The sequence below is a fragment of the Meleagris gallopavo genome, chromosome 5 (genome assembly GCF_000146605.3).
Source record: "Meleagris gallopavo isolate NT-WF06-2002-E0010 breed Aviagen turkey brand Nicholas breeding stock chromosome 5, Turkey_5.1, whole genome shotgun sequence".
Classification (NCBI taxonomy): Eukaryota; Metazoa; Chordata; class Aves; order Galliformes; family Phasianidae; genus Meleagris; species Meleagris gallopavo.
In genome coordinates, this window is record NC_015015.2 from 48,851,109 (window position 1) to 48,876,665 (window position 25,557).

At 40.9% G+C, this 25,557-nt stretch overlaps 2 protein-coding genes across 2 annotated transcripts in view; one reads left to right on the plus strand and one right to left on the minus strand.

The window, feature by feature from the left end:
* TECPR2 (tectonin beta-propeller repeat containing 2) overlaps nucleotides 1–10,381 on the plus strand; it is a 34,334-nt gene extending 23,953 nt beyond the window's left edge. The window contains 3 exon segments of the mRNA XM_010711933.3: nucleotides 8,001–8,142; nucleotides 9,425–9,574; nucleotides 9,826–10,381. Coding sequence (XP_010710235.1) covers nucleotides 8,001–8,142; nucleotides 9,425–9,574; nucleotides 9,826–9,980 — 447 coding nt within the window. The 3' untranslated portion in view covers nucleotides 9,981–10,381.
* Nucleotides 10,382–24,414: 14,033 nt separating this feature from the next.
* Nucleotides 24,415–25,557, minus strand: part of ANKRD9 (ankyrin repeat domain 9) — a 1,526-nt gene continuing 383 nt past the window's right edge. The window contains exons 2-3 of the mRNA XM_019616139.2: nucleotides 24,994–25,555; nucleotides 24,415–24,918 (exon numbers count right to left, since the gene is read on the minus strand). Of these exons, the coding sequence (XP_019471684.1) occupies nucleotides 24,688–24,918; nucleotides 24,994–25,555 (793 nt within the window). The 3' untranslated portion in view covers nucleotides 24,415–24,687. The remainder of the gene's footprint in view (nucleotides 24,919–24,993; nucleotides 25,556–25,557) is intronic.

Genomic DNA, 25,557 nt, shown 5'->3' on the forward strand with positions numbered 1-25,557 from the left:
CATAGTACTCTTAAAATGGGGGGGAACATACTCCACTTAATTGAGTTGCAGAGAGGCAGAGATATAAATTTGTGCAATATCTTCTTAGCAGAGATTTGTTTATCCAGGAAAATAAGTTCATGAAACCTTAAAAGAGTGACACTATTTTGTCTGTACTGACTGCATTCTCTAATCCTTTGTAGAAATTGATTAAATCAAACTGCTCAATGCAAAGGCGTTTGCAAGAAGGTGGGATTTGCTTTGACTTTAGCAGTGACTTCCTTATGGAGAAAGTCTTTAATTGGAAAAGGTTGAAAATCAGGTTACTTTCTACAGCTTACTGAGGAAGATGGGCAGTGGTTTTGGATGTTGCCATCCAAAATGATAACCTTCTGCCACCTGGAGCACTATCATTCTCTTTTTGTTATCTTGCCAATTCCTGACATTGCAAACTCTAATGAGTCAATATAAAAGGGCAAATATTCAAACATTGCTTGCAGAGATGAAAACTTGTGGATTACATGCTTGTTTTGAGACAATTCCAGCACATAGAAACAAATCATTAAAGTACTGAGGGAGCAACCATCCATGCTTTTGCAAAGGTTAAATGCAAAATAAGAGAACGTGAACTTGAAAATTATCTCCAAATCCTAGCTCAGTGTTTGGGTAACATACACAACAAATGACTGAGAAGTGGACTGTTCAGTGAGGAATATTTGCTTCTTAGTAGCTGCTATCTGTTCCTTAATTGACTTTGACATAATTCATGCTGCATCACTTTATCTTCACAACAGCAGAAGGATTGTAAGAAGTATTTGTGAACGATTCAGACATTTTCTGCTTGAAGAAGGAAATGAAAATTGCCTTTCACTTGCTTTAAGTACAGGAGCATTCTCAAATAACATAATTTAAAACCGACTGCGGATATTTTATTCCCTAGTAAATGTCAAAGCTGATGTGACTTGCCATATCCCAGATCTCATGACTCGTGAGCAGCTATAGGCTCTGCTTGCACAGTGTCACTTCTTGTTCGAGGAGTGCTGTAATTGAGCAGCATCTACTGTTGCACAGCTTCACAAATGTATTCAGGGACAATAGCTCTGTTTAGATTTTATGCAAAAACCAGTTCAGTCTTTGTTCTGTGATTCTGTATGGCTTTTTCAAAATCTGGACTGAAGCTGTTCTCACTTTTTTGCTCCCTCCATAAGTCCTGACTGCAGTATCTCTTGATGAAAAAACAGCATTTTGGCTTCTCTGCTCTCCATCTTCTGAAGTCGTGGATGAGAGAAAGAAGTGATTGATAATACTACAATTATATAGTCCTGTGGTCTTCTGCAATTCATCCATTCTATTCTGTGGTTTAAATGTCAAAGTTATGTAGTTAAGCTGCTTTTCAGAAGCAGCTTTAAAGGCATTGACAAAGCTGATCAAAACTCCTTGATGAAATGGTTTTAGTCCAGGAAATTGAAAGTGTTTTTCATTCCACTTTTAATATTCAAAATAAAACTGTTGTCTGCATTTACTTTAAATGTAATTGCATTCAGTATAAATAAATGCTATGATACAAATACATAATAAATTATAAATAAATGTCATACATTTAAGTTTACATTAACATTTAGTTACATAAATACATAATTAGTAACATAAATACATAATAAAATACTAATACTGAGCAAGCAGCATAAATATGAACGTAGATATTATGGAGTGTGTGTGTATGAGGGTGCACGTATGTTCATTAAATGTAATGCTTTTTAAATTTGTCACCTAAAGAAACAATCAAAAATCAGAGAAAAAATTAATACAGTCAATAAGACAACCTTGGGTTATTGTAGAGCACAAGATGTTTAGAAGTTAAAAATTACTTTCACCTGAAACATGGTTTTGACAGATCTCTAAAAGTTGAAGGGCCCTTTGGAAGTAGTTCTTAAGAAGTTTGGGGTTTGATTTTGGGCACATACTGAAAAAGGTGCTGAAGAAAAATCTGATTTTGAGAAATGCTTTTTAAAATTTACATTAAGGGTTCTATTAGATAGGTAGAACTGTTATTTAAGAGAACAAATGGGTGCAAAGATGAGGACAAATATTTGTAGTGAGTTGCAGTCATCTGTTGCTTGTAAACAATCTATCTTAGTCTAAAAATAAACATTTTATTAATTGCAATTTGCTTAATTACTACTCTGTGCTCTTTCAGAAGCAAAATGTCATAGAAAATGAAATTGTAAAAGGTCTTTTATTAAATCAAGAGGTTTATTTAAATATCTGTCCAAATGGTGGAAGGAAGTTACTTAAAAAGACATTTGCTGCTCAACTGCTGCGTAAAGCTTCTTTGATTCTTTGTAGCTCCCAGGGTCGGCAGCAGAGTGCTGCTTAACTCAGTTTGCCATTAAATGAACTGTTGCAATATAGACATCTCAAGTTAGAGAATCTTTTATTACTGTTCCCATAAGCAGCCATCTAATTGTCTTTCTGTTTTAAGCTTGATATCGCAATTGGGAGAAGATAGCTTCCCCAAGATCAGTAAGGATTCTGTCTTTTCCATATACACACACTAAAAGAACAAAACTAAATTATGGATTGTTCATGCTTTCACTGCTATTCAAAAATTCTTAAAACTAAGGAGCAACTGTTAGTTAGAAATGGCAGTTGAAATTTTAGTAATTTCTATGTCATTCTGTCTGTGTGCAAAAATGAGTGCACAGTGGATTTCCTTTCTTTTCTATGCCTTCATTTTTCATAATCTATGTTTGGCATAAGGAGAGCAGTTATGCCTTACAAATGTCAGTTAGAAATGACTGTCAGATCTTTGTTTCCTTTCCTATCTTTGAGCTCGGCTTAACATACAGAACACACAGTACTAATCTAGAGACTTTCTTCCTTGCTTTGCTTTTGCATTTTTCAGTGAGGTTCCTGTTAAGGCCAGTTCTCTGTTAAGTCTTGCTTCACAGGAGGAAGTGATGAGCACTTTTTTTTTTTTTTTTAATTAGATGCCAAAATCAAAGCTGAACTGTAATAGGGGTTCTTTTGAAACAATTATACAAGGACTGGATATCTGAAGGGTGAGGAATTTTTCTGCTGGGAACGCTTTGTCATTTGTACTTCAGAATCATCCACGCTAGTGTTGAAAATACTTGCTGTGGAAAACTGTTATTTCTGGTCCATAATCCACATGACTGTTCTTTCCAGATTGTTTTTGCTAGCACAGAACAGCTTGCTCTACTTAACTGTTGTGTAGATGTCTTTGTGCACTGCTGTGAATTCTACTTTGGTGTGGTGCTAAGAAGAGAGATGTACAGGAACTATCTTTCATTAGATCAATTACATTTAGATTGAGAGGTAAAACACACATGAAGCCTTCTAGTTAGCTGTAGACAAGACTGGTCTGTTGTTCCATATATGTTTACTCATGTGAAGCCTCCTGAAACCATTTGTACTCCTCCAGGAAAATCCTCTCCCCACTATTTTCAAGAAGATGTAAAGGAAAACTGCATTTGGCAGCAGTCAAACTAGCTGTATTGAGGTGGGTTGCAAATAAGCATATGGGATCAAAGCTCCTGCTGCTGGGTGTTTTGCTTAGCTTATTCAGAATGCCACAATGTTTAACTTCAAATGTATACTATTCTCCATAGACATGCATCTTTCTTGTAGGTTACAGAAATGCACTTTAAGCATTTTTACTGAAGTTGTTTCATGTCCATTGCTCAGTGCTTACTGTCTTCCTTTTTATTGCAAGTTAGGAGCAACTGTTGTCACTGTATTTCACTGTATTTTACTGCTTTGGAGCTTTAGCCTTCTGGTACTTGTTTTAAGGCATTGCTATCATCATGTTCAGAAAAGCACACATGTAGCCTGTCACATTCGATAGCAATTGTTATCAGCACCAGAAGCCTTGGTTCACAAAAAGGATACACAAAATGAAACACACTCAGAAAACCGAGCAGACGATTTCTCCAAATCCTTCTGAAATAAAATCTTAATTTGCATTTTGACAAGACTTAACTAACGCTGAAACAGAAACAGTGAGAAGCTTTCCTTTTCATACTTCCAGCTGCTCAATACTGCTAGCAACCTCAAATCTGAGCTCTTGCAGTCTGCTTGTATTTCTTTTAGTTAGTGCTGTAATGCTTTGCATTATTAATAATAATATTTTCATTGCCTGTAAGAAGCAGCTGTTGTACTAAATATTCTGGAAGTATGTTATGGACCTGCTGGAGCTCTAGTGTGTTGAATAGTTGCATGGGTTTGGTGTGACCTTTTCTAGAAATTGATGCCATGTGTTGTTGTAGTCTCTTGCATATTTCTGTGAGAAAATGGTTGAGATAAAAACTAAAAGTCAACAAAGGTCAAGAAAACAGACTCCATACCTTTCTGCCCTTTCTTCTTGGTTGCATTAGCCGTTAACTGGAGGTATGGAGCTAAAACTGCGGTCTGTTTACTTACTAAAGGCTAAAAGTGGGGGAAGGAGTCATGCTGCTTGTTGTAAGTCTTCTGAGGAAAATAATGCTCTAGTTTTCCAGTCAATAAATAATCTCTGACAATTCTGTGGCAGCATTACTGAAAAACATGTGGCTTCCAGGAAGACTAAACATAGATTCGTAATCTTTCCTGCTCTTGTATACTGCCTTGAACTTTTCTACAGAGAAAAAAAAGAGGTAATTAACTTAGCAATCTGCTCTCCTTGAAGACTGAATGCAAACCATTCTGTTGGTACTGCTCTTACATTGCTTGTGCTTTCTTGATATCTAGTGATTGTAAAACACTTTCACCATCTTTTGAATGAAGCTCTGAAAATAACGTGCAGTAGTCAGGTTTATATTACAGAATCTCTCTAAGTTGTATTTTTTCTTTGTCATGCTACTTTCTAAGGTCTGGATGTCTGTTAGCAATCAAAATAGTCATATTAGTCTGACCTATGGATAGTGCTTGATAGTGGGGGAAATATCTCAGATGTGATACTCTTTCATTCTGGCCTCGAGCATCTGAAGGTCTTTTGAATGTGAGTAGAACATCCATGCTGCAACCACTAAACCATTATTTTAAAAGTAAAAAAGAGGGAAAAGGGACTTAAACAGGCTGAGAGTATTCTGTTTAGTCTTTCTCATCCTGGGTATTTGCAGCAGAAAAGAGATAGTGGAGGCCTGCCGATACATGTCTGAATAGTGACTTGGGATACATTCTGATGCCTTTATGCCTTTTTGGTGATGCGTGCACTTTTGGTCTTTTCTCCTTGACAGGGAACTGTTTTGGGTTCATCTGTCACTGAAGCAACTACAGTAAGACAGGACTTCTGAGTAGTAGTTCAGGGGCGGAAAACTGCATTAGTTTTTATTTTAGATTTTATTTGTTTCCATTGTTTAATCAGAGGGCTTGCACTGAATATTTCTCAGTGGTCTGCAAAAGGAATGGAAATGATTTGCATAGAATTACAAGGGTAACGGGCAACTTCAAGTTTACTTCATTTTGTCAGCACTGTTTTGTCATCAGACACTCGAGTGCTAGCAGACTATTTTTCATGATTCTTGTCTATAGCAGACAATTAAGATATTCACAGCTCTTAGCATGTAACTTTAAGTACTGAAAAGTACATAGTTGGCTTGTGTGGCAGTACATGCTGTGTTGGGAAATCTTTGTTAGCAAAAGATGGAGAGAGACTGAGGGTCTTGTGACTAAGGTGCAAGACTGCAGGACAGGAGGATGTGTATTTGTGGAGGATGTGTAGCCATCTGGTGTGTTTAACACCTCTAGGAATTGCCTGTCTCTGTTTCCCGGTGTCTTGTCACTGCTTTGTTCCCAGAGCTACTGGGTATCACCGCATCACTAGCTGTCCTATAGGTCCTGTCCTCTACTGCCTGTGGCACATCAGAAAGCTGCAGTGGAGTAGGGACTTCTCTTCTAAGAGGACTGGATGCTGCCATCACTGTCTTGCCTGGATCTTTTGTAATAACAGTGACTAGGAGGATTGTTTCCTTGATGCTAGTTTGTCAGAAAGAATTAAGTAGCTTGAGAAAGGAAAAGAAACCAAAAGCAGAATACCCAGAGAAGTGGGAAAACTCAAAAAGAGAACAGGAATTTATTTAAAGAAAGCCAAAGAATGCAAAAATTTTTGTCCAAGCTTGTAGATTTACTTAGGACTCCATAAATTCCATTTATTTCTTAGATACATCAGTGCTGCAGAGTTGGGTAGAGGTAGTTTGATTATATTTAAGCCTGCAGTTGAAGCAGAAGCTGTCTAGCTGTCTGTTTTGCAACTCCTTTCATGCAACTCCTTTCGTGCAACCCCTTTCATGCAACCCCTTTGGGACATTTTATTTGCTTTACCTAGCTTGCAGTAATTCTGTAGTAATGCATAGGCTTAGAAGCTAGGTATAAGCACTCAGTAAGTCTTTCTGGATGGAAATATTCCTCCAGTTATTTCTAAGGGAGTTCTCCTTTAGGCAAACAATAGAGGGAGAGAGGAATGATTTCCTGATATGGAAGAGTGGAGAGCAAGGTGCATAGATCCCAACAAATCAGTAACGAGGGTCACACCAGGCTGCTCTTCGCAATTTGTGTATAGTAACTCGGTCTGCATGAGCTGTTACTAATTGCACAGCTTCCTTGAAAGCAGGGACCACAACATCAGAAATACAGAGAGTGATGTGATGAAGCTGGAAACAGCACTGTGCTGAGATGCTCTGCATGGCAATGATGTGGGGAGGTGAGCAGGCTGAAGTAAGGAGTCAGAATCAACGTAATCATAGAAAGAGACAAACTAGAAAAGAGGGAGGAAAAGAGGAAGGGATACAGGTGTGAGGATGACTGCAGGTGTAGAGGCAGGAAGACAGGGCATATTCCATGGGTTATTTTATTTTTTTCTTTCCCTTTCCTCAGTGTCAACACATGGGAGATATGGGGGTAAGGGTTGGCGATGGTGTTGGAAGATGTTTTTCTGTTTTTGTTTTGTTTTGTTTTTTGCAGTCCAGTAGTTTATTTGTAACATGACAGAATACCAACTTGAAAGTAACTGGGTACTTATATACTCTATGTATTCAGTGCTATTCAATACAAATAGCATTTTCCTGTAAGTGTTCAACTTGCAGCCTTTGTCAATTTACTGTGATCAGAGATGCAAACATTTCTTCAAGTCTCTACCAGCTCCATGCTTCCAACATGTGCAAATACCTGATGAGAGCACAAACATGAGAAGACAGTCTGTCAAAGGTCTTAAAACCTAAATAGACAGGATTGGTTTGGAGTTTCAAGTCAAACTTGGTTATAACTGGATCAGACCCATGTTAGCAGCTCAATTTCAAAAGCAAGAACAAAGCAGGTAACTGTTATGTACACAGAAGGCCATCTGGCATTGGGTTGTGTGTTCTTATAAACACAGAGATTATGATTCTGTATTCCTCTTTATACGTTTATATGTACAAAGAGCAGCTTGCTCTTAGGTTTGTCACACTGCCTATTGAACTTAGGCCTGTATGGTTATTGTGAGAAATGCAGTGCTTCTGTCAGATGATGACATAAAATTTCAGGACATCTTACTGTTGTCTTTGGGGGAACATTTTTTAAGCTGATGGGGAGAAAAATCCTTTTCTTACCTGCATTTTATTTAAAGTGTATGGCTTTCCCTTCCCTCCCCACCACCAAAGGGATATTTGCATTCACTAAACCTGTTAGCTAAATATATCAGCCACAAAATTATCATCGTTGTTTTGATCTCTTTAAAATTCTTTGGGCTTGCCAATAGATAATGGTGTGGATATTCTACAAGTGTGGCTGCTCCAGTACTGCAGTGGGCTGTGGTGAATTCCAGAGTTGTATCCCTATAAAATGACATATGGGGAAGAAGGCAGTTCACTGTACTGTTGCTAAGATGAGATATTCAGACTATATATATATATATAGTCTAGAATTTAATTTTTAAATTTAATATATTATTTATATATATATATATAGTCTGAATATTTAATTTTAATATATATTTATATATATATATATACACAAAATTTAAATACTGCACTTGAATTTTATAGCCAGTAGGAATCAACTTGGTCAGCATTCATTCAAGTCCAAATGATCAGATGTTGTGGGCCATTGACAGCAAATGGAATGTCCATGTACGAGTGGGAATTACAGAGGAAATGCCTGTAGGCACCGACTGGGAACATGTACCAGGTAAAAACAAACAAACAAACAAACAAACAAACAACTAAGGCATGAATTCCTTGTGCTTTCTGTTGTTTTCTCACTGTGATTTTTTTTTTTTTTCCATGTTGCTTTTTAAGTTTGGTAGTAATGTATAAATCAGATATGTTTCTCTGCAATCAAGTATGTTTATTTATAGAAACTTCTCTAAAGTATTTGATAAGGATTGTCTTTGAAAGAAGATCTTGATTTTACTTAAACACATTGTATAGTTAACTGAAGAGAAATCTGATTCTGGCATGAATTTATATTGTGTGTTATTTCAGGCTGCTGCCACTGGATTAATAAATGCCACATTTACCTTTTGAGTTAGGATTAAAGTAGTGTTCCTAAGCAATAGGAAACCACTGTGCTTTCAGAAGTTTTGTATTGAAAAGTGATACTACACAGGAGTTCCCATCTAGATGTGCCTAACAGAAACTTAACGTTATTTTGCACATCTTTCTGTTAATCCTGAATGCTGGATGCATTCTGATTTAAGTAATTATATTTTTGCCTTGCATTTATGTAAAATTAAATTTTAGTTGCTGCTTTTTAAACAACCATTTATTGATGCTGTCTGCTTTGTAAAGATATTTCAAAGTGCATGGCACTGCAGTTGCAGAGAATTTGCTTTATTGTGAGGAGGAATGAAACAAACAAACAAACAAAAAAAAACAACCAACCAAACACTGATGCCCACAATGTCTATGATGTTAACCATTTTTAGGCAAACTAATGTTGTGAATGTCAGATTTTACCATCTGGTAGTAAAATACAATGGAGGTTCCAGAAATAAGTTTGTAAAGACTATCTGGTCATTTCTTATGGCTGTGGCCACAGAACAAAGTGTATCCACAGTGTGAGAGCAGTATGGTCAGTAGATAAATGCCACCTCTACAGAGTCCACAATTAAAAAGCCTTTTTGTTTATAAGTGCTCTGTGTACTCCAAGTGGCCTTCATTCTTATATTCTGTTTGCACGGGGCCAGAAACTCAGATGCTATTTGAACCTTCCCTGTTCAACTCCCCTAAAGTTAACGGAAGGAAAAATGCAGTCCTGAATTGTCATCCTGCCAATCCTTTCTTAGAAAGCGTATGGGGAAATTTAGTTATTTCTTTCTGCCTTTTATAATGGAAAGTGCTTTTCTAATACTAATATAAGAGTATATAAAAATATTGCAGTCTTGCTGTCTGATTAAACTTTTCAGTGAGTATATTTAGTACAGAAGAAAGCTTGTGATTATTGCCTTTTGATGCCTGATTATCTTTAGGTTTGCAGGCGTGTGAGCTGGCTCTAAGTACAAGGACCGTTTGGGCGCGCTGTCCAAACGGAGATGTAGCTCGTCGCTATGGTATTACTGACAAGAATCCAGCAGGTGACTACTGGAAGAAGATTCCTGGAAATGTCGCACGTTTAACAGGCAAGTTGGTTCTGTGTGATAATTCAAAAGCATTGTGATGTTTGCTTTGATTTCTGCCTGATGTGTTCAAGCTGACCATAAGCAGGGAGAACTTCGTGGCCTGGCAGTTTCATCAAGGTGCTTTTATCACATCAGTAAAAACCTTCCCTAGGTACAATTAGAAACAAAAATAAATCCAAATGTTATTTATCTAATGTTTACAACTGGACCCTTCTACTGTTATTACAAGATGTCTAACTTATGCTTTACAGTGACCCCTCTGGATGAACTGTGGGCGATCAGTACTTCAGGATCCCTTCTCCAGCGCCTCACTAAGACCTTTAGCCATTCCCATAACCAGCAGAAAAACGATGCTTCTGTTCTGCTTCACCCTGATGATTTTGAAGATGAATGGGAAGTGATATGAAGTCCTTCAGGCTTGTGAAGCAGTGGAAAAAATAGAAGGGCATATAGAACTTCTGTAATGTATGTACAGAATGTTGGATGTAAAAGCCACTCATACTGGACCTTGTGATATTAGCACTTTTGTATGAAAAAACTGACCTGTTAAATAGCCTCTAAGCTGTGAGTTCTGATGCTTGTTCCAGTCTCTTGGGAGACTCTTTAGGTGTGGCATACTGCAGTTGTTATACTGTACTACTGTAGCAGCTCCTTTGGAAACATAACTCTTTAACTTAATCTGATTAGCAATGAAAGTGACTATTTCACAATAGCATGCACACTAATACATGTGTACTTACTTTGAGAAGAAATTCTATTGCATTAAATATTTCTCTACATCAGAAACATTAAATATTTCTCAATTTCTTTTTTATGTGGAACTCCAAACTGTTAGAAATGCTCTTCAACTATTGTATATGTTTAGAATGACTTTTCCCTTGCAGCATGGAAGAAAATAAAGGGAGGTATTTCTTAGAGAGATCTTAGAACATCCTGATTTCACAGTGTTGAAATGAGCTTAGTTTGGTCCATTTCCATATAAACATCTGCAAGGCTATACTAACATTCAGCATTTAGAAATTTTGTTTCTAGCATGAGAAGTTTGGATTGCACATAATATCAAGGGAACTTTTCCCCATTTCATGCAGCCATCAGGGAGCTGACAATTTTTGAGGGGTAAGTCCCGCTTTGGAAAAGAAGGAAGTTGCATGTTGGGTTTGTAGTACAAAGTAGGAATGTACAGAGTAGCTTTCATGATACCTGTTGTGCTACATTTGTGCCTCCAGCCAGTGCTTTAACCTTTGGACTCAAATTGTTTTGAGTACCAAACACAGATGTATTAAAAGTAAAATGGTAATTGATAGAATTACCTGTATATCCCATTAAAATTGTGATATTGTGAGAAAATACTTAACAATATTGTAACTTTTAGCTATGTTAGCTAAATTTTGAAGTGTCTTATGCTTACAGATGTTGCAGCAGAGGTATGTAATGAACTGGGAAGTAACCTAAGTTAGTCACTGCAGTTTATTTTTCTTTAAATCTTCTTTGAAAGATACCTCATCTTTTTTAAGCAATAGAACTATACATGAGAGAACCTGAGTTCGGTACGTAGGTGGAAGAGTTATTTTGTATTCATTCTAAGCATATAAATCATCAGAATGTTTAAGCAGCTGCTAACCAATACTGTAAATGAGCCAGCTTCAGAAAAAGGCCGGGTGTTAAATTGTGGGGATGTTTGTTTTGAGAACTTAGCACATATGGAGAAGGATGTTTTCTTTTTAACCTCTGTTCTTTTTCAGAATAGGTCGTGCATGTACTGCACTAAACTTGGAACAAACGTGGTGCAAGGTGAGAATGTACATCTGTGGAGAGAGAACCAAGTTATGTCACATTGTGTTGTTATTTTTTTTTAGTACCACTTCTGATACTGGCTGTCAGGTCTCAGTCTGACCTTTCAGTCTTACAGGGAAGAAGGATTTATTTCCCTTTCACAGATTAGATGTTTGCCTCATTGATATCTATATATGGTGATTGCTCCAGAAAGTTGTTTTTGTTTTGTTTTGTTTTTTTTAGCCAGTCTGGCAGTGGATTGTAATGGATTGATTCATGAAGTAAACCAGTCTGTTTTCTGCAAGCACAGCTTGGTATCTTGAGGACCCCAAAGATGCTGAAATTTACCTTAAAAGTATATTTTGGCAGCTCCTGTGTCAGCCACTTTGGAGCAGGGATATGAGTACTTCTCTGCACCTTGCCAAGCTCCAGGTGCTTAAGTACAATGGCGTTACTTAGTAGTGACACTTTTCTATTACATTATTCAAAGTCATCTTAGTAATGGTTTGAGCTTGCTAGTTGTTTGTTTACCGTATAATACCGTATCTTGCTATGGTCATTAATATTAAATTGGTGTCAGGAGCTCTTTTCAGACTACTTTTTAGGGTAGCTTTATTAAAATTAGGATATATTTTTTCCCTTTTTTTCTGTATTTAGTTTTTTTGTTTTGTTTGTGCTTTGAGACAAGTGCAATAAACTAGATTTTTAAGAAATAAATTACTGTGGTAAGACTCATCTGTCGTATGGTTCACAAAGAGTTCTGTTTGTCTGGAAGTTGCCTTGCTGCTGAAGAAAGACATGCTTATGAAACCTCTATCCTACTATTACCCAGTATAAAATGGTAAAAAAAATGGTCAAGCAGAAAACAGGCGATTGTACCTGATACTGTAACCATACCCTTCTTTGCATTCTAAAATATCAGAGCTTACCTGACTTCCTGTGATTCTGGCCTTCAACTGTAACCGCTTCTGAGACATATAAAGCACCATTGCCTTCATTTCCCACATAGGAGGGCTGTTTTCTGACAGAGCCAAGACCTGTGTAGCTTCTCACAAGAAGGTGTAGTCATGCTTAATGACTATTCTGATGCTGATGCCTGCTTCCAGCTGTAAGAATCCTGTTCAAATTCTGATGGCCGTGTATTTACTAATTACCATAGCTTTTATCTTGACAAACTGGTTCATCTGCTTCTGTTGGTTCCTGCAGGGAAATTCTAGTCTTCTTACAGCATCAGCCTGTTCTGTTATACAACAGTGATCCTTATGTTACCACTTATGGAAGTTCAGATACCCGAGGTGAGTTGGTGTGAAACACCCATGTAGATACATAAATAACACTTGTTTTTCTCTGTTGCAGCAATAAAAAGTAGAATGAAATAATGTTAAGTGGCACAAAGCAAGATTTTCACTAAAAATTGTCACGATACTTTAATTGCTTAAGTGAGGTAATAGAGTTGTTAGGAAATGCTGTTACTGCTAAGAAAATGATAATAAGAATATTTAATTATGACTTTATGTCATCGTTTAAAGATAGGTTTATTTATACAGGCACAGAGAATTTGGAATAAACGTTTATACCTCTGCAAAGAGCATCTTTGGTGCAATGTACAAGAAACCCACTTCCTCCCAAACATGTGACTGTCATCACATGTCAGAAGATCACAACTCTGACTCTCCTGCATGGCTGTCCCAACAGCTGAGTGCTCAGGTGTCTCAAAGGCACTCGTGGCTTATTTCAGACTAGCATGGTATTCTGGCTTATCTTTTCGCTTTCCTCACAAATGCTCCCTTAATGAGTGAGCTAGTTGTTTTTATTGGAGTTCTGGATAGTAAATGATGTTATGAATGTAAAGACCTGCAGTTCAGTTGCCTGAATGCCTATGGGTTTACCTTTTTAATTAGCCATTACAGAAGTATAAATAATCTGTGAAGATATGCAGGTCTACTAATTACTTTGGTGAAAAATCTCTGGTCTTTAGTTTTTCCATTAACCAGGCTATCCATATCCTATTCCTGCCTTCATGAGTAAAGAGGTAAGATCTTAATTAAAGACACTTAATTAAAGTGTAGAATGTGAGGTGCAGGTTTTATTCCCCTTCCTGAAAGTAAAACTTGGCACGTATTATGGCAACAAGTAGTCAGCAAAGAGAGCTATTCCTTGCCAAACTAAGTGTATCGCCCTGGTTGGTTGATACTAAGTTACTCCAATTAGAAATAACCATGGCACTCTCCCAGAACAAAAGTGAACTTGTAATCTACAGGACTGGATTTTAATTAATGGAAAGTGAAAGTTGAGTTGCAGTCATTATCTTATGTGAATTACTATAGCCAGAGCTCTTCTGATAGCGATTAACATATCTAAATAAATAAAACTATCTCCCTACATTGCTGAATGGTGATATCTAGGTTTATCACAGAAGTAACTGTGGCTTTCTCATCACTCAAAACGAAGATAGAGAGGTTTGAGATTCAGTTGTAGATTGTGGCATGGTAGAAGCTAGGTGAAATCACTGTTATGATTTGCTTGGTCTTTGAGGTTGTCTGACTCAAAGGCTGTTTGAATACATCTGTTAAAGCTGTTAAACTAGCCATAAAGTTAAAATCTTACTTGATGCTGGTGGGGGGGAAACTGTACAGGTAGGAAAGATCTGTTTGAGAAACTTTATATTCCAATGAAATGTGAACTTAGAAATCAGATATATTTTATTTAAGTTTTCTAAAAGCTGACACTAATGATAATAAATATCTAAATAAGTAGCTCATGATTTTGATATTTTGTAGTGTTACAAATTCCCCTAGATTAAAAAATGCCCTATGTTTGGCCTTCAGAAATGACTAAAGTGTGCTGAGTTTTGTAGTCTGTGGTTGCCTGATAGAGGCACCAAATAGTGCACAACTGAACAGTGCCGGATGAAGCTGAATTAATCTTTCAGATATTATTCACTGTTTCTATCCAAAATAGAATTAATCAGTGATTTTTTTTTTTCTAATACATCTTTCTCATGACCTTAGCTGAGATTCACTTACAGCAGATACAGCAAAAGGAAAAAGTCTTCAGTTTACAACGCTTGTGCTTGAAAACTTCATGCTAAAAGATGTCTACAGAAATTCATCAACGTCCTGTATTTACCATCTTGATTTTGCACAAGTTGACTTTGGTTTGGTGCTGTAGACCTGGGACCTAATCAGTACAGTGAGCCTCTTCCAGGAAGAACATGTTTATTTTTATTTTATATTTATATTTATTTAATAATATTTATTATTATTTTGTATTAGAATGGTGAAATGGTAGAGACGCTATGTCTGTAAAGCATAAAGTAAGAATACACAGTAGATGATTCCTATCTGAAGTTGTTACAATGCTGTATCTTGCCTAGCCATGTGCTGGGTAAATTTAGCAAAGCTCACCTGGGTCAGATGAAAAGTCAAGCTAATTAGAGCACAATCAGAAAAATTAAAAGACTTGGAGGGAATTTCCAGGGAAGTGCCCAGCAGGCTGCCTGCTGCAAGCGCCTGGGGAAGCAGCCGGGGCACGTCTGAAAAAGAATGAATTCATTTATGCTGCAGGGGGTGGAATGCAACTGCCAGCAAGAAACCCCACAATCCCTGATTGTCAGAGGGGACAGAGCAGCCAGCTGATCACTGGAAGTGCAAAGTAGGGTGAGTGCTAGAATGATGGAGATTTTATTTGCTCAGCTCCCACGCTTGTCCTGCTAAATCTGTGCTTTGCCTCAACAGATGGGCTGTGTAGTCTGTTCCCAGACTCCAGTCTGTGCCCAGCACTCCAAATTGGGAGTAATGAACGTGAACCAGCAGATCTGCACCAAGTTCCACAGTGCTGTAGTGGAAGTCAAGTATTTTAAGTTAGGGAGAGGACTGGAAGTGATTGGTGAAATGCTTTGAAATAACAGGTTTACCACTGTTAATTCACTTTATAATTACTGTAATAATAATGCCAACCTTCTTAAATATTAACATTGATGCCAGAGGTACTTGTGCAGGGGAGATCTCAGGCTTCAGTTCTAATTAGCTGCTTAACAATATACTGTCAGCATGAGGTGTTCATTTAAAAGAACAACAATAGAAATCTGAAATGTTTGTCTGTGCTGAGAACAGATAAATTGGAGAGCTGAATCCTGTTGCTCTTAAAACCTGCTGACTTCTTTTCATCCTGTTCTTTGCCTGGTACAGGGAACTTTCTCCCATCCCTTTATGCATAACTGCATGATTACATGGTGCCCATTCAAAACAGTGCTGGGAGGAAAACACAGGACTCTGCAGAGGCTGTTCTGAGTGTTTTGTTTATGACCTTCTCTTCCCACCTTGTTATTTTAATTGCTCTACACCAAGAGTTAAGGTCCAAGGAGGCAGCAGAGCTGCTCCTTCTCCTTAAGCTCTGCTAATTGTGTAAATGCAAGTTAATGCCAATACAGTTTTGTGATACTTTTGATCATAGAATCACAGAATCACAAAGTTGGAAAGGACCTACAAGATCATCTAGTCCAACCGTGATCTGATACACCGTTGTCCATAGTCCTTTGCAGCACTTTTCACCAGTGTTGACTGTTTTGCAATATGGTAGCATCTTAAACCTGATTTTAATAGTGAACTTTTAAGATGGAAAATGAAGTGTGTTTTTGTTGTTGTTGTTGTTGTTGTTGTTGTTGTTGTTGTTTTTAATGAGCAAGGGAGCCCATGTTTTTTCAGATGAATTTTTCAAAGCATACTGAGCAAGATGAGTTCAGCTTCCTCTTAAAAGGCTCTGCTTTGTTCAGTCCCTGCGTTCTGCTGTCATACTTATTAGGACCAGTTCTTATTAGGGTCTAAACACAGCCAGACAAGAATGTTGGAACACTTGTCTTTCATATTTTGCCTTATATAAATCTATACGGAAAGCTCTCACTACAATGGACATGAATATGGCTTGGGAACATCATTAGTAGGATCTAAGGTATCACCATATGATATCTCTAGAGGCAGCTCTGCTTGTGTTCAGCCAAACAAAGGTTGCTTTTGGAAACCATTTCAGACAGGAGAGTTTGCAAAATAAATGCATCTACTTTGTTTGAAGTGATAGCCAGGTACCAAGTGTTTCTTCTTGGCAGTGACTCAAAGTTTTGACATAGATGCTACTTGGGGTAGGGATATGATGGTTTCAGGGGATGCTAAAGAGAATAATTCTGACCTACGGAAGAAGAGTGAGCGAAAAAGAATCTTAATGGCAGGAAATGTGTCCTCATAATAGGACTTTTTAGGCTCTGCTACTGTCTTTGATAGGAAATGGTGGCAGTTCCATTCTGAGAGTCATTTAGCACTGGATAAAAGGAAGAAACAATCCCCGTAAGGATATCAAAGGGTGAGAACACCCATCAAGCCACTGAATCTTTTCTTGCTTTGCTTGATTGTTGGTTTTTCTTTTTTTTTCTTTTCTATGTAAATGGCATCATTTCGTTTTCCTTTCTAAGTATTTGTGCCTTTTTGTTCTGTTTGGTAGATGAAGTGCCCTTAGCAGAAAGAGCCTTTGAAGGTGCAGAATATGCATGTCTCACATTGATGTCATTTTGTCAGGCTCTAGGTGCTGGCTTCTATAATCTTTCTTCCCAGACGTTGCTCTTCCACAAGTGGATGCTCATGTCTACTATCAGCTTTTGTCTTCATTAGCCCTGAGCTATGTCATGTTACCCTTTATTTTTTATTTTCAGTTTTGCACCAAAGTGAGCCATCGTATCATTCTCCATGTCTTCTTTGGGCAGCAATGTTCTCCGAAGCAAACAATTTGTCTTTACCTATAGTCAGGTGAAGAGAGAGGGCACGCAAACAGAAAGTAGAAGTTGAAGGTTTGCTGCTGACAGACTTCCTGTCCTCAGGAGAGGTTTCCAAACACTGCTCAGAAAGGTGTAAACCTGGTTGGTGAGCAGGGTGATGTGACTCATTAACCAGAAGTTCAGCTGAGTGTCAAGCTTGCATTTTACAGCAAGGGTGTGTGCTTGAGGATAGCACGATGGTCAGGACAACTACACTCTACAGTAATAGAGGAGTGAGCAACAAAGCAGTGTTTTCCCATTGCAGAGATTAGGAAACTAGGAAGGCAGCCAAAAATGCCACAGTCATCATGTTAGAGCTTAATGTTTTGATAATGTTTTGAAAGGATATGGGTTCTCCGTAGGTTCTGAGCTCAAGTCTTGCTCTCATAGCACAGCCCACTAGCCAAACTAAAAGCCATTGGCTCAGATAGCTAAATGGGCTTGTCTCTTTACAGAGACCAGCTAACAAAAGTAGGGCACACATCTTTCTGCCACACTATAGTTAATGCCTAGGCCATCAGGGATACTTGTGGTGCTTATAACATCCCATTGTAAGAGTGAAGGTTCAGTGTGTGTACCATAGCAAAGGGTGTCTCCTACAGAGTCACTGCATCAGTGTAAGATTTGTGTCTGAGTAGAGCTTCATTGTGGCCTAAAATAACAAATGGAACTTGGTAAGGTCACAGTCTAAAGCAGGGATATGGTTACATACATTTCTCTGCTTTTGTTTTAACAGGGAGCCTGCACAAGATTTGTTTGGTATCTGAGCAACCAGTTTCTAAAGCATCAAATGCCAAGCAGTAGGCAGGAAGGAGTTCTTTCGATTCTGGAACAAAAGACTTCTGAATCCCCTTGCAGCTCAATACCCAAGCTTTGGCACAGTGCAGTACTACTTCTCCATGCATGAACTGCAAATGCTGAAAAGGTGAATGCACGCAGATCCAGACTACCAGCTGGGATCTGTCACCTCCCGAAGTGAATGTTCAGTGCTGCTTAGCATCCCCTAGAAAGCACAGCATTCTCTAAGCAACACTTTTCCCATGAGTCGGAGATGGGCAGAGCCAAGTTCTGCATTACTCCTCCCTTTTGTCTGGTACTCCCTCGCTGTCAGGGCAACAAAGGAATTTGCTCCTTCTTTCTTCATCTTCCATCATTCAGCAGAAGTAGAAAGAGAACTGGAACTTAGTCTTGCTGTTAGGACAGAGCACAGAGAACTGTAGCTTTTTTCTGCCCCCGTAGGCTTAGCTGGGCAATAGGAAAAGATGTTTGCCCGACAGCTCTCTGACTTGTACAAGCAAAAATGTTGTTTGTAGGGACAGCATAGACCAGACTGTTGCAGGACAAGGATGAGACTGCCAGCTTGCCTGTGTGCAGCTTGAAGATTACCAGCCACCACAGGGTGATTATTGAGCCAGAGACCTCTGGTGATAAACAGCATTTGCTGATATCACTTGAGGAAAAAGCTCTAGCTGAGGAGCTGGGATTGCAACCGTTTTTGTACTCAGTAAACTGGTAGGAGAGGAGATGTGATGGCTGATAGCTGTGTGGTACCAAAAGACGAAGGCCTCAGGTCCTCACAGCAAAGATGTTGTGGTGCTTGGCCCCATGGTCTGCCTGGCTGTACAGAGCTCCAACAGCCACTTCTCGAGTTCTCCATAGTGGAGACAACCTGAGCAATATGTGCACAAACACCACTGAGGTTTTGTCTTTAAAATATTCTATCCAATGAGTGAATCAACAACTGACTCACTGGTCTTGCCTCCCAGCAAGTCCTTACCTCACGTCTGTCTCAGAGGGTGTTTTTCTGCCCAGGCGTTCTTGGTATAACCACATCCCCAGTGCTGCTGCTGAGTCAAACCTTGGGTATCTGAAGATGACAAACTTGACAGCATGCTCCTCTTTTTCTGTTAGCATGTTTCCCTCTCCAGCATTGGAGTTCACTAATGGTTCTTGTCACACTGCTGGGGCCGAGTGTTTGCTGCAGCTATCACTGGCAGAAGTACGTCCATCCATCTCATCTCACCAGTGCCCTGCTGTCAAGAGAAGCCCTGTGGTGTTGTCAGCGCATTTCCTTAGCTCTGTGGTCCCTAAGGTCCTAACATCCCTCCTACTGGGCAAGCCTGCAAATACTTGTGTCTGTCCCGTCTCCTTGCAGATGTGGTGGCTTCCCAGCCCTAGGACAAGCAGCCACTTAAGTCACCTCCATGAGTAGCTTGAGACCATTTTGTCAGCCTGCTGTTGACTGTAGTCCTGCCTGTGCGGTCATTAACAAGGGACTGAAATAAGTTTGAGCTTCTGCATCCCTCTGCCTTGTCACTTGGAGTCACTAACTCATAGCTTTCCTTGTTACAGGAGTGGGAGAAAGCATGGGAGCACTAGCAGATGGTTTTGTAGGAAAAGACGTTCAGAACTCGGCTGCTCAAGGGACTCGATTACAGTGAGTTAGAAATTACTTATAATTTTAGGCTTTGGTCTAAAATTCTGCTTTGAACATTTGACACTGCATTAAAAATATAAATGTGAAATGCTCTAACATGTTTACTGTAACTTGCACCATTAAAAGAGTTAACAGCAGGATGACAAAAGAGCACCCTTCATCAAAACAGTAATTACTACCATGGCTGGAACGAAGGGGCAGAGGGGCAGTCATGGACAGGGAAGCTGTGTGACCAGAGAGAACATGGGCATACTCAGTGTTCCAAATTGAACCAGAGTCTGAGAATGCTGCCTGGTCGCTGGTGTGTGAGAAGAGATGGGAGGATGGGCACTTTGCCATTGGAGCCATTGGGCTGCAGAAGTTGAGCTGTGCTGCTGGGGCCGAGTCAGAGTCCAGTGGTTCCCTGGTGTTCTCTCTAGAGCTGGAAGCTGCTGCTTGTCCTGGCAGAGATGTGCAGCCAAGTGCTTTCTGCCTAGAATTAATGGCCTCTCTCTCTTCCTTTGGCCTCCTTCCATTGCTTTTAGCAGAGGAGCCTAAGGGAAAGCTTGGCTGGCTTGGTTCCCTTCTCACCTCCCTGCTGGGATCTGTGGAGTTTTCTGCCCTCGTGTTGGCTCTGAATAGGGAGCATAGGGAAGGGCAGGTGGGTCCATGGTCCTGCCTCGTGTCCCAGCTATGTAGGTATTTCACCATGAGTCAGGGTGAGTTGCATCAGGCCTGAATTTTGGGGCTAAAATGCTTCTCCTGAAGGAGAAGGCTCATCTAAGACTGTATTGGACTTGTATACAGGGATCACAACCCACAGACCTCAGCAATGATCTGTAAATGTGACCAATTTGTCATCATCTGAGGCTCCTGAAGATTTGCGTTGTTGATTTATGTGATCTTTCTATCTATCAACTGGTAGAAAAGAGCTATCAGTCCTTTCAGAGGCCAATGAGGGAAGAGGAAACCTTTTTTATCCCAGTTGAATTTCTTTTTGTAGCAGTGAACAATCTCTGTTGTTTTGGGTTTGTTTTTTTAAGTGTGTGCTTTTTTGTTTCCCTGTTTGCAAACTGTTGTATTTTTTTTTCCTGCTGTGAATGATGAAATGTGTTTCACAAGAGAGGTCTGCTCCTTCCATTCTTGTGCTGCTCATGTATGCATACCTGCTTGGTGGAAGGAGCAGAAATAAACTAGTGCAAGCTGTAGCCTTGCAAAAATATAGATGTGATTCTTGTATTTGACAGTATATGATGTGGTCTGAGCAAGGAACTGGTGGTTTCTTTTTTACATGCACAGGTGGAGGAGAGACCACTTTATCAGTCATCAACTTCAGAGAGCTTCTGGCACCAGCAAATGATGGAAGTACTGCCACTAACAAAGGTGTTAGGAAAGTTGGTCTGCAAGGATTTACAGTTTAAATATTAAGCACAAGGCTTGGGTGCCTTGTTTGTCTTGTTAGGGGCATTGATCTGAAGATGGGTGATGCAATGCCCAATAATCGGCTGATGTCAATGCATCTGTTACATTGCAAGTCAAAAACCTGTACAACTTGAATGCTAGACATAGGACAAACAGAGATTAGGAAAACAAACCTGGCATCACGTCCCACTTCTTGTTGCTGTCTTTACATCCCTTTGTACTGGATCTTTGTGCTTCCTAGTTTCAGCTGCATTTTCAAAGCAGTCTAACTACAGTTCTGCCATAGCCACAGCCTCTGCCTGCAGCTATCTGTGCTCAGCTTCCTGTTCTCCTTAACTTGATGCCTGTCTGGTTCAGTTTGCAGAAGTTGTCCACACGGAGGAGCCTGTTCATTAACAGCCCTCTTTCTCTCTGAAGTGCTCATCTATTGGCAGCAGGTTCTCATTGTGCTGTGTTAAGCAGGTTTTGAGCGTGATATTCCATTATTGTGCATCTTCATGAGGGGAGTTATTTTCAGGTGTGTAACACCTGCATCTTCTGCTGAGTGGAAGGTGCCTGCCTCTGGCAGCACTCCTACCAGCCTATGGTACGATCCTGCTTTTATGACAGAAGGGAGTTGCATTGAGGCAGATGTTACTGTAAAGGGTGTTTTTAAAACTACGTAAGCTGCCAAGTTTTGTGTTCTCATCAGTTTAAGTTCTTAATATTTTGGGTAAAAGAAGACTGTTGAAGATCCTGAATCCACCTTTTAACCGAGCTGCGCACAATCAAAATAGACTTGAGCTCCTTTGGCAGGTGCTGGGCAGGCTAAATGTTGTGACTCCCAAAATATTTAAAGGAGTTGCAGAGAGGCGTTGATTGCAAAGAGGAAAAAAACAAAAGTAATGCACTGCTTCTTCTCCTTTCCTTCAGAATCAGACTGTTTCAGGCCTTCTTAGCAAATAAAATCAGTTTGTACTAAAAGGTGGGTAGCAATGTTCTTTTTTTGAAGTGTAACACATGGGAATTATTTATTATCTTTCCTTGTTGTTTCATGATAGAAAGCTTTTCAGAAGAGCTGGCTATAACTAAGCTTTTCAAGAATACTGGCTCTCTATACAGCTGTGTATGCATTTGAAAGCATTTCCCACAGATGAGCAAGATGCCTTCTGTGCCTACATTAATCTGTGATGTCACACAGAAGATCTTATGTCCTTACCTGTGGGCTCTTGTGGTGTTAGGACCTGGTGAATCTCCTTACCCTCACTTTGTGGTCAGCTCTCTGACTCTAGTACTGGCAGTGCTCATCTGCAGAGACGAAATGACTGTCCCAGTTTGCTTTATTCAGCTTGACAGTGGTGTTGCAACTGGCAGTAATTGGCAAAGGCTGACAGCAAAATTGCCAAGAGACAAAGAACAGAATGGGCTGTGGAGCCTGACCCCAGGGGCCTGGTGGTGTAGGACAGGCGTGCTGGCAAGTCACTGCGAGGAGAGCTGTTGCTGCTATTGCTTGCTCTGTGGCCAAACAGAGGACTTGTGTTTCCAAAGCTGAGAAGCCCCAGCCTCTTTCCAAGCTGTGACTGTTTGAAAACAAGCCTGGACCCAGCTGGGTGAGTGATGTGTGCAGTCACCGGTGCGGTTTGCCCACATTGCTAGATGAGGCATACCAGGCACACTGGCAAGGCGCACGTGGTGAGGTCTGTCAGTGACCTTCAGCAGAGTAATCCCAGCATGGGCTCAGCAAGGCAGCGACAGGCTTGACTTCTGTCCCAGAATAACAGGAGGGGCACAGCAATTAGCTGACTTTGGACCCATCGCACCATATTGAGGGGGGAACGCATTCTGTTTGCTAAAGTAAATTAGTCTATTAAAGTGAATTACCTGAAAGCTGGTGGGACCTTCCCAGCCCCCCCATCTCTGCCTCATCCCTGACCTCCGCACACTTCCCATATGCAAGTTAGCTCTCACTGCTGCACTTTTGGTCTTGGAAGAGTTCCACAGCATTATTTCAAAAGCGCTGGAGAAAATGTACTCCAATGAAAAATTTAACATCATGGATTTTTTTTCATTAAGCTGCTAAGAGAGGGATAAGTTCTTCGGATTTTTGTATTTTTTATCACCAACAAGGTAGCTGAAGAGAGAATAGTTAGAGCTGTTATATGCTTTCCAATGCGGGGCCTGAATTTCTTGGCTTCCCAAGGAACGTTTGCTCTTCTAGAAAGCGTTTTCAGTGCCATCAGTTTAAGAATAGCAATCTTCTTCCTTACATCTCAAATTTCAGAAGTATGGCTAATCTTTTAGTGTGTGGGCAGTATGGAGATTTTTTTTAATGATGAAATACCGCTCTTCTGCTGAAGAAAGAATAACATAGCACCTCATTCTACAATTTATTTTTTCTAACCAAGATGAATTCATGAATAAAGAAATTAGTATTTTGAACGTGGCCTCTTAGCACTCAGTGCATCAGTTTTGTGATGATTCTGATGGGAACTGCACTGCTAAAATAGTTCAAGTGGCAAATTGCTCCCTGGCTACAACTTGAAGCATCAAAGCAAAACCCTGCAGTTTCACTGCTGCCTTCCAACAATAGAGGCAGTGCTGCAGCTTGGGGGAGATTTCCATCGTGGAAATGGTAGAGCCAGCACAGCTCACTCCCACAGAGCAGGCAAGGGCAGTGCCAGCTTTACAGGAGCAAAGCAGCGCGGCTGCCCAGGATTGTGCAGAGTAAAGATTGCAGAGCAAAGAACTTAATGCTGCACCCTTTACTTGGGACATAAGCTTTGCAGCAGGACCTTGCCCCTAGAGGGGTTTTCTATCTGGAGCAACTGTGAGGGCGTTTCACGTACCTCGGAGCATCTCATAAGAGATATTTGAACTAAAGTCATTACCTCTTCCGGGGGACAGGCACTGGGAGTTGGAATCTGCATGAAAAGCTGCCAGATTGCCACATCCAAGTATATCCCTCTCATTGGGACAGAGGTTGACCCTCCTGCATGCCCCATGCCAGCCTCATTGCCCTGAAGCGATGGCACTTCACCCTGCAGCAGGCACAGAGAGCTCCCTGGTCCTGGCCAGTTTTTCTCTGCTCCTGCCCTCAGCATGGGTCTCCCCAAGGAACAGAAAGAACACTGCAAGGAAGCCAACTGCTTTTGTGCCTGTTTTAAGATACAATTGGTTCAGCTGCATATCCCTGCCAGCCTTGTTTAAGGAGGTTTTAATAGTATGTCTTCTCTTTAGTTTTGTGTACAAGATTAGGAAGTTTTCATCTGTGCCTTTAAAAAAAAGCCCACATCCCTGCCAAGATGTATTAGGAGAGCTGCTAAAAAGGAGTCATCCTGTTCTAGGACTGCTCAGCTTATGTAACAGGGAAATCCTAACTAGCAGATACTCCCCCCATGCGCTGTCAGCAGGCACGTGCCATTTCAGAGTTTCTAGCTGCTTGATTGATACTTTGGATCATGTCTGCTGCTGGTTTATTTAGACATATTTACAAATGTATTCTTCTCCATATCCATTTGTACAGGCTGTGTAATGTTGTTATAAAACGCGGTACAGACCTCACCTCACCAAAAGGATCTTTAAATAAAATATATTGTAAAGTGCCAAATACAATTGTTTTAAAAAAGACAGTTCCAATTAAAACAGGTACTTGGCTGCCGCAGGGGCAGCTTTGCACACCGGGACGTTTCCAGCACAAGTCTTTCAGGCAGGAGATCCCCTCTAGCTCTCCAGTTTCAAGTCCAAAGGCTTTAGGAAGTGCGGCAGAGGCAGATCGTCCAGAGCCTCGGGGAAGTGCTCGGGTGCAATGGTCCTGATCAAGACACGCATGGCTCCTACAAACAGCGATGGGGGAGCCAGGCCCACCAGGCAGCGGAACCGGCTCTCCCCCAGCAAGTCCTGCCACCGCTGCCGGTCGTCCAGCAGTTGTTGCTTCATGGCGAACCGCAGGTCCTGAGGCACGAAGAGGAAGAGGCAGTCGAGGCAGAGCAGCTTGGCGCGCATGTTGGCCGCCGGCGCTTGGCCTACCTGCTGCAGCAGGGTGTCCAGGGGAGTGTTCCCCACAGCGTCGTGCAGGCAAGGCGATGCGCCGTGCCCCAGCAGCAGCAGCAGGCACTCGGGCCGCACCAGCTCGCAGGCCAGGTGCAGGGCCGTCTTGCCGCCCTCCACGCGGCTGCAGCCCCGGCGGTCCAGGTGGGCGGCCCGCTCGGCCGGCGGGAAGGCCTGCACGGCCTTGAGGATGCGGAAGAGGACGCGGACGCGGTTGTAGCGGACGGCCATGGCCAGGTGAGGGGCCGAGGCCTGGCAGCAGCTGAAGTTCTGGCTGGGCGCGGCCAGCACGCTCTGCGGGAACTTAGCGAGCAGGTGCCGGGCGTAGGGCTGGTGGTCGTGCACCAGGGCGTACAGCAGCGCCTCGGAGGGCGAGTAGAGGCTCACCTTGCCCCCGTCCTCCCAGTGGAAGACCTCCATGGTCCGCATGTCCTCCAGGAACCAGACGGGCAGCAGGTCGCGCACCGCTTGGTAGAAGGCAAAGGACGATTTCTTGCACTGCTTCTGCGACTGGGCGCCCGCGCCGCCGACCCACCGCAGGCT